The sequence below is a fragment of the Doryrhamphus excisus genome, linkage group LG18, assembly GCF_037039965.1.
Source record: "Doryrhamphus excisus strain RoL-2023G ecotype Guam linkage group LG18, RoL_Dexc_Guam_v1.1, whole genome shotgun sequence".
Classification (NCBI taxonomy): Eukaryota; Metazoa; Chordata; class Actinopteri; order Syngnathiformes; family Syngnathidae; genus Doryrhamphus; species Doryrhamphus excisus.
In genome coordinates, this window is record NC_136374.1 from 15,613,976 (window position 1) to 15,630,949 (window position 16,974).

Genomic DNA, 16,974 nt, shown 5'->3' on the forward strand with positions numbered 1-16,974 from the left:
CCAAGGTGATAAAGTTCCATTTTACTCATGTTACTTACAACACAAACGTGCTCTGTGGCGTGGGAAAATTGATTACATTTGAAAGCAAATTAAGAAATCTTTCTAATGTAGGTTAAATATACAAAAAGCCAATTTCAAAATAAATATCAACGTCAATCTTTTTTTTTTTTAGCATAAATCCTTCAAAACAACGTGGGCTCTGTTGTGTATTTCAAGATAATCACAGAGTATATCATTACAGTAAATGCTATTTAAAAACCGACATTGAGTGCATTATGATGTTAATATTCACACCATCCTCCCCTGAAGCAGCGGGCGGCTCTCTCCGGGCGATTGTCGCATCAGCAAGTTCCACAGCAGCAGAGGTACGGATGTTACTGACGAGCTGCGCCCATCACTGTCCTCGCTCAGCGGATGGTACTGCTTGAAGCGCCTGTTTGAAACCGAAGGATCATGACATTTTATCATATGGATTCAATGTCTGCGTACATCCTGTTCAAATCTGATCATACAGTATTAAATAGAATGTGTAATATAATCAATACAATAAAATTTTTTGATAAAAAAAGATAAAAAAATAAAAATAAATAAATAAACAAAAATTAATAAAATTAAGTAAAAAAACTAAAATAAATAAATAAACAAAAAATAAAATTAAGTTAAAAAAATAAAATTAAATAAAATCAAAATAAATTAAAATTATATTCAGAAAGCAGGACGTGAACAGTCCAACAATACAGGGTGACATGGCTCAGTCCAAAAAAAATGTCTCAGTCCATGTAATCGGTCTTCATTATTACATGCCAAATTCCGTCTTTTTTTTGTTGTCCACTATTCCCACTTTTAGCAACCGTTTAAACCATTCCGACATCAAAATATTCCGTAGGCTTATCTTATCAGGACGTCTATCCCCATTGGTGGAAATTAATTGTACGTTTAACATTACATGTATATTGTATGGTCATATCACCTCGTATTTTTGGTACGTGACAAAAATAAAATAAAAATTAAAAAAATTTCAACTATATTAGGAAAGCAGGAAGTGAACAAATGTAACAGTTACTGATTGTAAAAGTACCGGATGGAGTGGTAGGATTTAATAAATTTTGCTTCTTCCTATATATATCCTATTATATATATTGATATATATTGACAGTTAGTATGATACCCATTATGTCATTGTATGGTCATATAAAAAAAATAAACAAAACTAAAAAAATATATATTTTTTTTAATTAAACTATATTAGGAAAGCAGGAAGTGAACAAATGTAACAGTTAGTGATTGTAAAAGTACCAGATGGACGGGTAGGATTTAATAAGCTTTGCTTCTTCCTACTCCTTTTGGACATGTGGAACTGGGAACTGATTATGTGATGCATTCAATTGTAATCTGATGCATGTTCAAATGAGGTAAAAACTCACCTGTACATCAAACCAATGCAACAGACCACACAGGCCAGAACCATCACACCCAGGATTGTAGCAGCGGTTCCAGCCGGGGAACCACCGGAGGCTATGACGGGAGGCAAATTATACTCATGAGGAAGCAAGATAATGAACTAATACATGGATGTCTTTCACGCCCGTGTCATCCACCCACCTACTGCCACGTTGACGCGAGCGCTCGCCATCGCGAGACTGACATCATTGGTCAAGGAGACGTTGAGGCAGAAAACTCCAGAGTCATTGAAGAACTGGCGGAGGACCAACTGGCAGTCGGGGGAGGGCGCGGCCACGCTGCAGGCCGTTTCCACGGGTGTGATGCAGTCGGCATCCGAAATGACGGTGCAGACCTCGCTTGGTAAACTGATGGGGGCAGAAAAAACATGGATGACAAATATTATACTGGGTTTTGGGTAATACTGAGACACAGAGATGTATTCATTTATACCTCAAGAGGAATATTTGGTATTTGTTATTAATCATTAAGGATGACATACTGATGACATATGAGTCACAAATTGAAAACTTTTTCAGACTTATATATATATATATATATATATATATATATATATATATATATATATACACCGTATTTTCTGGAATATATATATATATACATACACCGTATTTTCTGGAATATATATATATATATATATATATATATACATACACCGTATTTTCTGGACTATAAGTACAAGTCGCACAAGGCCAAAAATACATAATTAGTTAGAAAAAAAACATACATAAGTCACACTGGAGTATAAGTCACATTTTTGCGAGTAATTCATTTCCAATACTTGACCAAAACAGACATTATATATATATATACACACTATATAATTTTATATATATATAATTTTGTGGAAATGTATATATAATATATTGACAATATATATATATATATATTAGTGCATATAAACATACATATATTAAAAAATGTAATTAAAATGTACTTTTAGAGCAATGTAAAAAAGTATATAAAGTATATAATATAATATATAATGTTCATTATATATAATACATATAATATTATTATATTCCTTATATATATATATATATATATATAGTACATATATATATATATGTATTTTTACATTGCTCTATTGAAAAAAGTACATTTTCCCAAAATGTAGTATAGCTTATTATTATCATTTGGTGAAAATTATATATATATATATATTCATTATATATAATATATATATATATATATATATATATATATAAATATATATAATTTTCACTTATATATATATATATAATGAATATTTTATATATATATATATATATATATATAAAATGAACATTATATATATATATATATAATTTTCACTTTTTACATTGCCCTATTGAAAAAAGTACATTTTCCCAAAATGTAGTATAGCTTATTATTATCATTTGGCCCCAAGATGGGTCCATCAGTACGTTTACATGCACTAAAAGAGTTGGATTCCTAGCTTTTGTAGTGTTAATTTGTCACCATCTTGGTGCAAAAAGCCGCCCCCCCCCACCCCCCCGCAGCTTCCTCTTATCTCTTGTGAATTTAATGTTGTTAAGCATGGCGCCAAGAACCTCCACGGAGACCGGTGCATCCGTAGAACGTCTGCGGCGATGATCGATCAATCAAAGTGCAGACGTGCAAGAAGGATCTGGTTTCTAATCGTCTATGTGTCAACCCTTACAACATCAAACACCATCTGATTAAGGCGTTTACATGCATTTTAAAAACATGGATTAAGCTGAAAACATTCAATAGCATTCAATAGCAAACATTCATTTTATTTATTTTTATAAATCCGAATGGCAAAAAGTGTCAGATTCCGGAAGATCTAGAAAGTTTTCTATGCGGGTTATTGTGTGCAGCCGCTCTATAGGAGTCAACAACACAATGTGCATAATTGGTCCACTTTAAAAGCATAACGCTCACCTTCCTTGACAGCTAATGGTGACATCCACTGCGTTCTGATCCAACTCAGTTGCCAAGGACACAACATTGGACATCTGTACAATCTCCACACTTTCGATTCCCTCTGCACGGAGAAAAGAGAAAACATCATGTGACCACACAGTTTCTGTCGAGGAATACCAAAGAGCCGACGACATGGCGTGTGTTGACGTACGGATGACATCAACAGAGGTGGAGAGGGATCCGTAACGGTAGACCATGCAGTCTGCTGACACCGCTGGTGCTTGTCTTTTGACGACCACCACCACTTGGGCCGGATCCGCTTCCACCTCAGGTTGGACTTCTCCTTCAGTTGGAACCACCTCCTCATCACCTGCTGTAGAAAACATGCACCGTGGACATTTGGGCTAAAGTTCGAGCGCACACTGTAAAAAAATCCAAGTTGACTCAACTTTAAAAAAATTTGTAACATCACTTTCCTTAAAATTTGGATTAAATCTAGCAAATTATTTCAGGTAATTTCAACTCACAACTAAGTTTCTCCAAATTAAAAGATCAAGTTCACGTGACTTATTGCTTTGTTTTTGGGAACTTTCTTTATTAGGTCAAATAAAGAAATATTTTTGTTGTATCAACAATAGAACTCAAGTAATCTCAACTCACTTTTGATTTAGTCTAATTAACTAACTAATTAGCTCAAGTTAATTCAACTCACCATTAAATTGAAATTAATTGAAATAATTTGTTAACCTGATTTGAAAATTAGCAGAGATTACTTGATTTACATTGTTGATACCACCAAAATATTTGGTTATTTGACCTAAAAAATGAAGTTCCCACAACAAATTATTAATATTTATTAATAATATTAATATAATATTAATATAATATTAATATAGTATTAATATAATATTAATATAATATTAATATAATGTTAATATAATGTTAATATAATATTAATATAATATTCATTCATTTTCTTCTGCTTTTTCCTCACGATAATAATAATAACAATAATAATAATTGTTATTAATAATTTCTTATTATTATTATATAATTATTATAATATTTAGAATAATAATAATAATTATTATTATTATTATGTTGAATGTTGCAACTATTCACTGTAAAAACTAATTTAGCTTTTAGTTCTGTCAAGTATTTTTGTATAATAATAATAATAATAATAATAATTGTTATAATAATAATAATTGTTATAATAATAATAATTGTTATAAATAATTGTTTATTATTATTATATTTATAATAATTAGAATTATTATTATTATTATGTTGAATGTTGTAACTATTCACTGTAAAAACTAATTTAGCTTTTAGTTCTGTTAACGTATTTTTGTATAATAATAATAATAATAATAATAATAATTATTATTATTATTATTATTATTATAATATTGTAATAATTATAATAATATAATAATTATAATAATAATTATTATTATTATATTATACAAAAATACATTGTCAAGCCTGTCAAGGAAGGTGGGCGTTATAATAATAATAATAATAATAATAATAATAATAATAATAATAATAATAATAATAATAATAATAATAATAATAATAATAATAATAATAATAATAATAATAATATATAAAATATAATAATAATAATAATAATAATAATAATAATAATAATAATATTATTATTATTATTATTATTATTATTATTATTATTAATCATAACAAAAGAAAAATAAGTTGACGGAACTGAAAGCTAAAATTTTTTTTTACATTGAATAATTACAACATTCCATGACAAGCTAGCACTAGTTTTCTGTACGATTTTCCATATTCAATTTTTGTATGACATTTTTTCCACATAAAAATCTTGCCATCTTGACAAAAATGACATGCATGACCATACGCCATCCATAAAATGTTTCCCACTGTCATACCTGCTGGAGCTATGGAAGCATCCACAATGTTCACTTCAGCCTCAGCACCAGCTGCCTCTTCTGCTGCTTCTTCTACAGCTGTGCTCTCTGTGGCTGCGGGAACTACAACATTATCAGCGGGGGCTTCTGTTTCGGTTTGGACCACCTCTGCGGCAACATCAGCATCTTCAGCAGCAGCCGCAGCATCGCCTTCATCTGCTACAGCAACAGGGGAGGCGGTAGGAGTATCGGCAGCCTCAGGGAGGACTGTAGCTGCTACATCGACTACGGGTTCTTCTCCCTCGGTGACAGGTGCTACTGAGGCCGCAGCATCAACCACTTCCTCTGTCGCCGCATCTACAGCAGCATCTGGTGTCTCTTCAGCAGCGGGAACTTCATCTTCTGCAGCAACGTCTGCAGCCGTAGCAGCTGGATCTTCTTCTGCTGGAACGATGGCTGTGTCAATTCCTGCAGGGGCAACAGATGCAGCCTCTACTTCTTCTGTTTCCGGATCTTCAGATGTGGCGTCCGAGATGGGAGCATCTGATGCTGCTGGGATTGGGTCAGAGGCGGGAACGTCTGCTGCTGCTGGATCAGCTGCCGGGGTCACCACTACCACCGAGGCAGCAGAGGCGTCAACAGGAACCACTGAGGGAAAGAGAAAATCATTCATTCATTCATTTTCTACTGGTTATCCTCACCAGGGTCGAGGGGATGCTGGAGCCTATCCCAGCACAACCTGAACTAGTTGCCAGCCAATCACAGGGCACATATAGACAAAGTTGCTAGCATGTTTTTGGAATGTGGGAGAAAGCCGGAGTACCCAGAGAACATGCAAACTCCACACAGAGATGGCCGAGGGTGGAATCGAACTCAGGTCTCCCAGCTACGTGGCCTGTGTGCTAACCACTCGGCCATCGAGCAGCCAGAAAGCGAAAATCAACTTTGAAAAATTTACTTTGCAGTTCATCTACAACAAAGATGTTTCATCAATGACATGCATTCATTTTCTACCGCTTATCCTCACCAGGTTCGAGGGAGTGCTGGAGCCTATCCCAGCACAACCTGAACTAGTTGTCATCCAATCACAGGGCACATATAGACAAAGTTGCCAATTAACCTAGCATGTTTTTGGAATGTGGGAGGAAGCCGGAGTACCCGGAGAACATGCAAACTCCACACAGAGATGGCCGAGTGTGGAATCGAACTCGGGTCTCTGAGCTGCGTGGCCATGTGTGCCAACCACTCGACCATCGAGCAGCCAGTAAGCGAAAATCAATTTACTTTGCAGCTCATCCACGACAAAGATGTTTCATCGATGACATTCATTCATTTTCTACCGCTTATCCTCACGAGGGTCGCGGAAGGTGCTGGAGGTGCTGGAGCCTATCCCAGCTGTCTTTGGGCGAGAGGCGGGGTACACCCTGGACTGGTGGCCAGCCAATCACAGGGCACATATAGACAAACAACCATTCATACCCAGCCATAACATGCAAACTCCACACAGAGATGGCCGAGGGTGGAATTGAACTCAGGTCTCCTAGCTGTAACCTGTGCGCTAACCACTCGACCACCGTGCAGCCTCATCAGTGACATAATAAATGTAAATGCTGAAGGCTGCGCTGGCTAAGGCGATAGAGTAGACATTTGGTTTCCCCCACTGAGTCATGGGTTTGAACGTGTGTAAGAACTAACAATTCCGTATATAACGTCTTACCAGCAGAAGGGTTCACGCAGCCATTGGGGATGCTCGCCATCAGGACCACCTGAGGATTGAAGGTTCCCACCGAGAGGTACGTGTGCGTGATGGTGCGTTCCCGGGAGATCAGAATTCCAGAGCTGTCTCCAAAGTCCCAGCTGAAACTGATATCAGCACCGCTCAGGTACTGGCTGGGATCGTGGAGGTTGACGCTGAACGCAATGGCCCGGTTCTGGATGAAGTTTGAGTCGTCCTGGTTGATGTCGTTGACTTGGGTGAGGGATACGGTGAAGGGGATTTGGTCTGAAGATGGAGAGATAGGACGGTAAGTCAGTAGATCTGTTAGAAAGGTCGACCATGGTTCAGGTGGATCACCTGTGATGGTGAAGACTGTGGAGGCGTAGCCGAGGGGGATGAACTTGTCTTTTCCACGACAGTGATAGATGACAACCTCCATGGTGTAGGACCCCAGGGCCACGTTGTCTGTAGCAATGGTGAGGGAGGAGGAAGGTCCATCTGCTACCTGCCAGTACTTCCCTGGAACAACAATTTTTGCAGAAATCCAACATTTGATAGACTTCAAGCTTTGGGCAAAGATTCCACAAGTTTGGGTTTGGTCTCACTTTATAATAAGGGTCGTTATTGGGCAAAGAATGGAGAACTAATGAGGAACTATTGACTACAGCACATACATTTAGAGTAGTTACTGAGGAACAAAGGCACATACATTTAGAGTAGTTACTGAGGAACTAAGGCACATACATTTAGAGTAGTTGCTGAGGAACAAAGTCACATACATTTAGAGTAGTTACTGAGGAACTAAGGCACATACATTTAGAGTAGTTACTGAGGAACAAAGGCACATACATTTAGAGTAGTTACTGAGGAACAAAGGCACATACATTTAGAGTAGTTGCTGAGGAACTAAGGCACATACATTTAGAGTAGTTGTTGAGGAACTAAGGCACATACATTTGGAGTAGTTATTAAGGAATTACTGAAGGACTAATGACTAAGGCACATACATTTAGAGTAGTTCCAGAGGAACTAAGGCATATACATTTAGAGTAGTTATTAAGGAATTACTGAAGAACTAATGACTAAGTCACATACATTTAGAGTAGTCGCTGAGGAACTAAGGCACATGCACTTAGAGTAGTTATTAGGGAATTACTGAAGAACTAATGACTAAGGCACATACATTTAGAGTAGTTCCAGAGGAACTAAGGCTTATACATTTAGAGTAGTCATTAAGGAATTATCAAAGAACTAATGACTAAGGCACACAAATTTAGAGTAGTTCCTGAGGAAATAAGGCACATACATTTCGAGTAGTTATTGAGGAATGACTGAAGAACTAATGCGAAACTATTGACTAAGGCTCATAAATGTAGAATAGTTACTGATTAGCTAAGGTACATACATTTAGAGTGGTTATTGAGGAACTACTAAAGACCTAAGGAGGAACTATTGACTAAGGCACATAAATGTAGATTAGTTACTGATTAACTAAGACACACACATTTACGTAGAGTGGTTATTGAGGAACTAATGAAGAACTAATGAGTAACTGATGACCAAGGCGCACAAATTTAGAGTAGATACTGAAGAACTGGGGCACATACGTTTAGAGTAGTTACAGGGGAACTAAGGCACATTGATTTAGAGTAGTCACTGGAGAACTTAGACATATCAATTTAGAGTAGTTATTGAGGAACTACTGAAGAACTAATGAGGAACTATTGACTAAGGCTCATAAATGAAGATTAGTTACTGATTAGCTAAGATGCATACATTTAGAGTGGTTATTGAGGAACTAATGAAAAACCAATGAGTAACTGATGACCAAGGCACGCACATTTAGAGTAGTTACTGAGGAACTGAGTCACGTACATTTTGAGTAGTTACTGGGGAACTAAGGCACATTGATTTAGAGTAACCACTGGAGAACTTAGACATATAAATTTAGAGTAGTTATTGAGGAACTACTGAAGAACTAATGTGAAACTATTGACGAAGGCACATCAATGTAGATTAGTTACTGATTAGCTAAGACACATACATTTAGAGTGGTTATTGAGGAACTGATGAAGAATTAATGAGTAACTGATGACCAAAGACACACATTTAGAGTAGTTACTGAAAGACTGGGGCACATACATTTAGAGTAGTTACTGGGGAACTAAGGCACATTGATTTAGAGTAGTTATTGAGGAACTATTGAATAACTAACGAGGAACTAATGACTAAGGCATATAAAATGTAGTTACTGAGGAACTACGGTGCATGCATTTAGAGTAGTTATTGAGGAACTAATGTACATACATTTAGAACAGTTATTGAGGAACTGTTGAAGAACTAATGAGGAACTAATGAGTAGAGTAGTTAGTGAGGAACTAAGTCACATACATTTAGAGTAGTTATTGAGGAACCAATGAGTAGTGGTTCCTTGTGCTTGTGTAGTTAAAGTTGACATAACAATAAAATGAGTTCTATGTTCCTGTGTCATTCTCTTATATCAAACTAATGCAGTCATTATAGCATTTGGAAAATGGACATTTACTACTACATTTCTTACTGTAGAACTTAAGGCGTCTTACCCCAGGTCTTCCAAACGTACACATAGTGAGGTTTCCTGTCCCGGGTGCTGGTGAAAGGTGTACCATCAGGGAAAATGGAACCCCGCATCTCATTTTGGTCCGGATACACAGACTGGCCCGCTTGATACTCTTGACCTGGAAATGAGGTTATAGCTCGGTAAATTCATTCATTCATTCATTTTCTACCGCTTTTTCCTCACGAGGGTCGCAGAGGGTGCTGGAACCTATCCCAGCTGTCTTCGGGCGAGAGGCGGGGTACACCCTGGACTGGTGGCCAGCCAATCACAGGGCACATATAGACAAACAACCATTCACACTCACATTCATACCTATGGACAATTTGGAGTCGCTAATTAACCTAGCATGTTTTTGGAATGTGGGAGGAAACCGGAATACCCGGAGAAAACCCACACATGCACGGGGAGAACATGCAAACTCCACACGGAGATGGCCAAGGGTGGAATCGAACCCTGGTCCTCCTAGCTGTGAGGTCGCACGCTAACCACTTGTCCGCCGTGCTGCCTAAATTAATGAATTAATTAATTCATTCATTTTCTACCGCTTTTTCCTCACAAGGGTCGCAGAGGGTGCTGGAGCCTATCCCAGCTGTCTTCGGGCGAGAGGCGGGGTACACCCTGGACTGGTGGCCAGCCAATCACAGGGCACATATAGACAAACAACCATTCACACTCACATTCATACCTATGGACAATTTGGAGTCGCTAATTAACCTAGCATGTTTTTGGAATGTGGGAGGAAACAGGAGATGGCCGAGGGTGGAATCGAACCCTAGTCCTCCTAGCTGTGAGGTCTGCGCGCTAACCACTCGACCGCCGTGCCGCCTAAATGAATTCATTTAGTTTTAATTTTGTTTGCAGTTCTACGCCACTGAAAACTAGTGCACATCAACAATATTTCCAATTATGTATCATTTTTCACCAAATCTATAACACAAACTGTTCATTTGTGAACTTACCATTAACAGTGCAGTTACGTGCCCAGACCACCCGCCCATCAGGGAGCGCTGTCTGATTGGGTGGGAAATTAAGATTAATATTAAATGTTGCTTTTGCTCCAACCAGCGTGGGGGCGTCGTTCTTCACATCAAAAGTGACTTCGCCGCCTTAAAAGAAAGCCAAAAAGAGACTTGTGTTGGTTATACTGCTTGACAGAATTAACAGTAGAGTTCCTCGTTAAGGGGAGTAGTCCTCACCAGCCCAGCAGTTCCTAAATCTTGGGTCTCCATCCCTCCACACGGGGTACATACGTGAGTTCCATGAGCGGTAGCGTGTGAATTGAGTACGAGTGTCTGGAAAAACGATAAATGAAAGCAAATGTAAGTAATTTATGGTAATGGTAATGGTTTTATTTCATTTGAACATGCATCAGGTTACACTTGAATGCATCACATAATCAGTTCATAATAAAGTTCCACATGTCCAAAAGGAGTAGGAAGAAGCAAAGCTTATTAAATCCTACCCCTCCATCTGGTACTTTTACAATCAGTAACTGTTACATTTGTTCACTTCCTGCTTTCCGAATATAATTTTAATTTATTTTAATTTTATTTAATTTAATTTTTTTTACTTAATTTTATTAATTTTTATTTATTTATTTATTTTAGTTTTTTAAATTTTTTTGTCATGTACCAAAGTACGAGGTGATACGACCATACAATGACATAATGTGTACCATAGTAAGTGTCAATATAGTGTCAATATTTGTTCACTTCCTGCTTTCTTAATATAGTTTAAGTTTTTTTTAATGTCTTTTATTTTTGTCACGTACCAAATTACGAGGTGATACGACCATACAATGACATAATGTGTACCATAGTAAGTGTCAATATAGTGTCAATATTTGTTCACTTCCTGCTTTCCTAATATAGTTTTTTATACGTTTTTTTTTTTTTTTAATTTTTGTCACGTACCAAATTACAAGGTGATATGACCATACAATGACATAATGGCTACCATAGTAATTTACAGCTCACAAGTTGATGCTTATGTATCATTTCCTTAAGTCACCTATTGCAAAGGTGCAAAAAATATTTATTTAAACTTGATGTTAGTAAAAAAAAAAAATGCAGTAATTTGTCGACTGCGGCTCCATAACTTGGTAGTTTAGGAGTGTGGGGGTTCTGGGCGCCGTGAGTCACATGGCCTGCAATCCCCCCCCCCCCTCAATCCTTTTCATGTGACCATCAGCTGAGTAAAACATCAGTAATCTTAGCTGCAGGAATGAGGGATCCCACACCCTTAGTCTGTGTGTGTGTGTGTGTGTGTGTGTGTGTGCTTGTTATGATTTTATGCTTTTATCTAGTAAATGATGAAGTTAATATCATGCTCAGTGAAGTAATACGGTCATTAACTTAAAACTATTCGTTATCCAGCACAATATAATTACATTTAGTTAAAGCAAATTTGCATGGGCTGAAAAGTAAAATGTAAAATGCACTTGTTAAAAATAATTAAAAATAATTAAAAATAATTAAAAATAATTAAAAATAATTAAAAATAATTAAAAATAATTAATAATAATTGATAATAATTAATAATAATTCACAAAATTGCCTGATATAGTTTTCCAAATGCAAGAAAACAATGAAAATGTAAAATAAATGTAAAATGAAAATAGTATTATTATATAGGAAAATACATTATATAGATCTCATGCCTTTGTTGTATTATTATATAGATAGTATAATCATTAATATATCTAAAACAATGTCTAAAGCCACTTTTCGAGATTATCTCAAGCATAAATTGTTCAATTTCCCACTGCATTAGTTAGGCAAACAATCAATAAAATAAACGATAAACAACCCGTGGAATCACATCCGTCGTGGTAATTACCAACACTAATTACCCGTCAATCTTATCAGATTATCCAATAGCTTCACAAAAACTACAAACTATGAACCCACAAACTGGACCATCTCACTTTGTGCAGTCGCAGATGCCAAGACCAGAACAACCAGCAGGACCATCAGAGTCTTCATCTTGATTTCGGTGGTTCGTCTCCTCTCTCAGATCCCCCTCAACCTAAACCAGCCGCTCCTAAAAAAAACCTCCGGCACAACTCCCACAGAGAGACTTTGGAAAAGTTTCCTCACCCTCTTTAAGAAGGTCTCGGGCTTGAATTAACATAAAAGTTATTCTCCCCTTTGTGACATCATCGCCAGTCCCCGAAGTGGCACCGCCCCCTTTGCTGATAAACATAAGCTATGGCTCTTTTTTAATTACACGGAATTTATTCACTTTGTTTCTTACATTATGAATCTATTGTAGTGCTTTTTGACTAAATGTGCACCAAATCTTGTGGCGATCTTGTATTATTTTAGTGTATTGAGCTGTGTGAGAAATTTCAAGTCAGTCTGATTTAAGCGGGTCCAAAACAATAGCAGCATAGGCAACATTGTGAGATTATATTTTTTGACACATTTAGCTTACACGTGCACAAGTGGTTGGCGCACAGACCTCACAGCCTAAGAGACCCGGGTTCAATTCCTCCCACATTCCAAAAACATGCTAGGTTAATTGGTGACTCCAAATTGTCCATAGGTATGAATGTGAGTGTGAATGGTTGTTTGTCTATATGTGCCCTGTGATTGGCTGGCCACCAGTCCAGGGTGTACCCCGCCTCTCGCCCGAAGACAACTGGGATAGGCTGCAGCACCCCCAGAAAAGCGGTAGATAATTAATGAATGAATTTAGCTTACACAAACAAATACAGACATAAATTCCAACACCATCCATTCCTTGTGGGGGTATGCTGGAGCCTATCCCAGCTGACTTCTATACCCTGGACTGGTCGCCAGCCAATCACAGGGCACATATAGACAAACAACCATTCACACTCACATGCAAATTCCACACAGAGATGCCCAAAACGGGGATTCGAGCCCAGATCTTCTCGATGCTAGCCACTTGGCCAATGCGCAATCTTGTAGGAAATTAATTTCTTCTTGGCTCAACCTGTCACCATGATGAAATATGTATTAACAGTACTGTACTGATCATTTTAAACAACAATACAACCACTGTTTTAAATCGTAGACTTTTCAAAGAATTCGGATTTCGGTGACAATTTTTGATTAAAATTTCATGCCAGCTTTCTGTTTCAGTTTCTTTCATGGAATGGCTCCACCAACGCTGGAGTCTCATTCTCCGTTTGATTCTCTTCGAGCAAGCATCACGCAGTGCTTTGATCCGAAAACATTGTGCGTCATTTTTACTGATAAATAACACACCACGGGGCCAAAGAAGTTGTGAGTTTGGCCAAACTCAAACAAAAAAGAAATCCGTAAAAAGATTAGAATCTTCTCTAAAAGATAAAAGTGATGCTAAAACCACATGTTTAAATCTGTTTTTAATGTCTAACTTTTTGTGCCCTGCCCCGCTTTTAGCCTTGTTTTTAGCTCTGAATGAATGTATGGATGTTGTATTTTAATGCATCTTTTTTACTCAACTCTATTTTGTATTTCTTTTTTCTTCACCGTAAAGCGTCTTTGAGTACTCTGAAAAACGTTATACAAATAAAATTTATTATTATTATTATTATAAAAGTTCATTTATCCATTTAATTAGTCATTAATATTTATTTCTCATTGTTTTCTTTATGTAATAATATAATTATTCTCAATAAAATGCATTTTTTTAACATTTTTGGTTTTGTGGGAAAAATACACATTTAACCTGACGACTTTGGTTAAAATTGTAAAATGAAAATGTAATATGCGTTAGGATGGGTTGAATTGGGACCTACTGCGGATCTCATGCCTTTTGTCTGCCATGTGACCGTGCAGCTACGCCTGCATGCCTATCACAAGATAAAGACGCCAGATTGCAGCTCAATGACGTCCTTTTCTTTCCTCCGCCATTCTTCTACATCCTCCTTGTCCACCTCGGGCTGTGATTGCTCTTAGAATTCATCATCAGTGCGGCATGGATGGACCCGTGCTTTGTTTCTGCATTCAAATCCCCTCTTTTTTTTTTTTTTTTTTTTACACAGTCACATTCAGATGTTAACAAGCATCCATTTATGCTGGAAGTCACTACAGCAAAATCCCATTCTGAAAGTGTTCAAATATAAAGTTACTTCCACAAGTATTTTGGAACAATTATTTCAGACATTTTTATACATAAATATGTATTTTGGAGCCGAAATTCAGGGAATATTTGAAAGAAATGACATTGTTTGAGGTAAAAAAAAATCTGAAGAAAAAGCAGAAATTTTGACACTAATAAGAAATAATAACACAAAACTTTAAATATTTCTTTAAGTCCTTTTTACAAAAAATTTAAAAAAAAAGAATATCAAAGTGGCCAGACCTTGATATACTATATACATATACTATATACATATATATGACATATATTGACAGTTACTATGGTACCATTATGTCATTGTATGGTCATATCACCTATACTTTGGTACAGGACAAAAATAAAATAAAAAACAAATTTTTTTTAAAACTACCTTTGGAAAGCAGGAAGTGAACAAATGTAACAGTTACTGATACTTTGGTGCATGACAAAAATAAAAAAAAAACAAAAAAAAAAACCTTAAACTATATTAGGAAAGCAGGAAGTGAACAAATGTAACAGTTACTGATTGTAAAAGTACCAGACGAAGGGGTAGGATTTAATAAGCTTTGCTTCTTCCTACTCCTTTTGGACATGTGGAACTGTGAACTGATTATGTGATGCATTCAATTGTAATCTGATGCATGTTCAAATGAAATTAAACCATTACCATTACCGTTACCATTCTCTCTGTGGCCCTTGGCGGGGGGGGGTAAAAGTTTAGACACCCCCATCATATCTAGATTATCCACATACTTTTAAATCACAGAACTCTCGTAGAAGATGAAAGGGATTGGTGGTTCCTCAAAGCTTCTCATTCTCAACAGTCTCATGTTAGCGAGCCAGACTCTGAGGCAACACTGCATGTGACCCCTCATGCGCTAACGGGGGGGGGGGGGGGGGGGGAGTCCAGGAAGGAACAAATCCTCGGCTCACAGCACCTGACTGCACATACCACTACCAGGCGGCAAAGAGGTCCTCTGGACTTTCCAGGGAAATATGTACATTTATGTATGTCAGAGTAGTACACTGAAGACCAATGTACTAGTTGAGAAAAATACCAATTGTATATATCTGAATGTTTACAATATAGTCTTTAAACTGAGATTATTAAGTCTATTTGAGAAGTTCCTCAAGTTTAATAAAAACACACTATGATTGAAAACACATGAAAATCATGTATGCCAGACTATTGTACTCTTCATTCATTTTCTACTGCTTTTTCCTCACGAGGGTCGCGGGGGTGCTGGAGCCTATCCCAGCTGTCTTCGGGCGAGAGGCGGGGTACACCCTGAACTGGTGGCCAGCCAATCACAGGGCACATATAGACAAACAACCATTCACACTCACATTCATACCTATGGACAATTTGGAGTCGCTAATTAACCTAGCATGTTTTTGGAATGTGGGAGGAAACCGGAGTACCCGGAGAAAACCCACGCATGCACGGGGAGAACATGGAAACTCCACACAGAGATGGCCGAGGGTGGAATTGAACCCTGGTCTCATAGCTGTGAGGCGCTGTGCGCGCTAACCACTAGACCGCCATGCCGTGCCGCCCTATTGTAGTGTATATTTTATAATAATAATAATCTGTATCTGACTTAGCACAAGTAAAAAAAAAAGATTGTCCACAAGTGTTTTGCAAGTCACAAGTCACAAAGTCATAAGTCGAGTCAAGTCCCAAATGATTAGGCTTGAAAGTCATAAAATACGACGCCATTTTTAACACATTTGACAAACACATTGAATGCATTTTGAATTGTAGTCAGGATTTAGTCGGTGCAAACCAGTAGAACAACAAATAAACTTGTGAAGACGTCCAAGATAAATTCATGTAAATAACTTTCTACCGCTCTCCAGGAGTTTGGCGCTCACAGAAATGTAAGCCACACCCTTGTTTGTTCTTAAACTTGATTGGCTGTCAATAGATGCGGTCAATGGAGCGGATTCTGTGGGAAAATTTGTTTTTCTTGTTGGAAATCATATAACAATGGTCACATGAATTGAATACTTTGAATGAGCACATATATAATAATGTGGGTGTTTTTTTTTTTGCTATGTAAGTCAAACATATTGTATATATTAATATATTGCTATATTATTTACAAACCTAGGGAAAACCACCTTGGACACAGTGGGGCTTGGGGATGAAACTAGTGTTTGCTTTTGTTTTTACTTATTTTTTACTAAGTGTATATAATAAAAAGAAGGGAATAATTAAATACTTTTATTATTTTGTTGATATTTTTCACATGACTGTATCTTCTTGTATTCAATATTGTTACATTTTTTTGTTTTCCTATATAACCTAGTTTTATTGTGATTGTGTCATGACCGAC

At 36.9% G+C, this 16,974-nt stretch overlaps 1 protein-coding gene across 2 annotated transcripts; it reads right to left on the reverse strand.

The window, feature by feature from the left end:
* Positions 1-12,776, reverse strand: pmela (premelanosome protein a). Of its 2 annotated transcripts, none has more exons than XM_078798550.1 (12): positions 12,489-12,776; positions 10,759-10,854; positions 10,522-10,668; positions 9,546-9,680; positions 7,321-7,482; positions 6,964-7,248; positions 5,268-5,894; positions 3,563-3,721; positions 3,370-3,472; positions 1,603-1,808; positions 1,425-1,515; positions 1-433 (listed from the first exon to the last, which is right to left on the reverse strand). In XM_078798550.1, the coding sequence occupies exons 1-12, from the start codon at positions 12,544-12,546 to the stop codon at positions 289-291; spliced, it is 2,214 nt and encodes a 737-aa protein (XP_078654676.1). In that variant the 5' UTR covers positions 12,547-12,776; the 3' UTR covers positions 1-288. The 2 variants fall into 2 exon arrangements, with proteins under 2 accessions (XP_078654676.1, XP_057911857.2); XM_058055874.2 differs by having other exon boundaries at positions 3,563-3,724.
* Between the last annotated feature and the right edge of the window lie 4,198 nt (positions 12,777-16,974).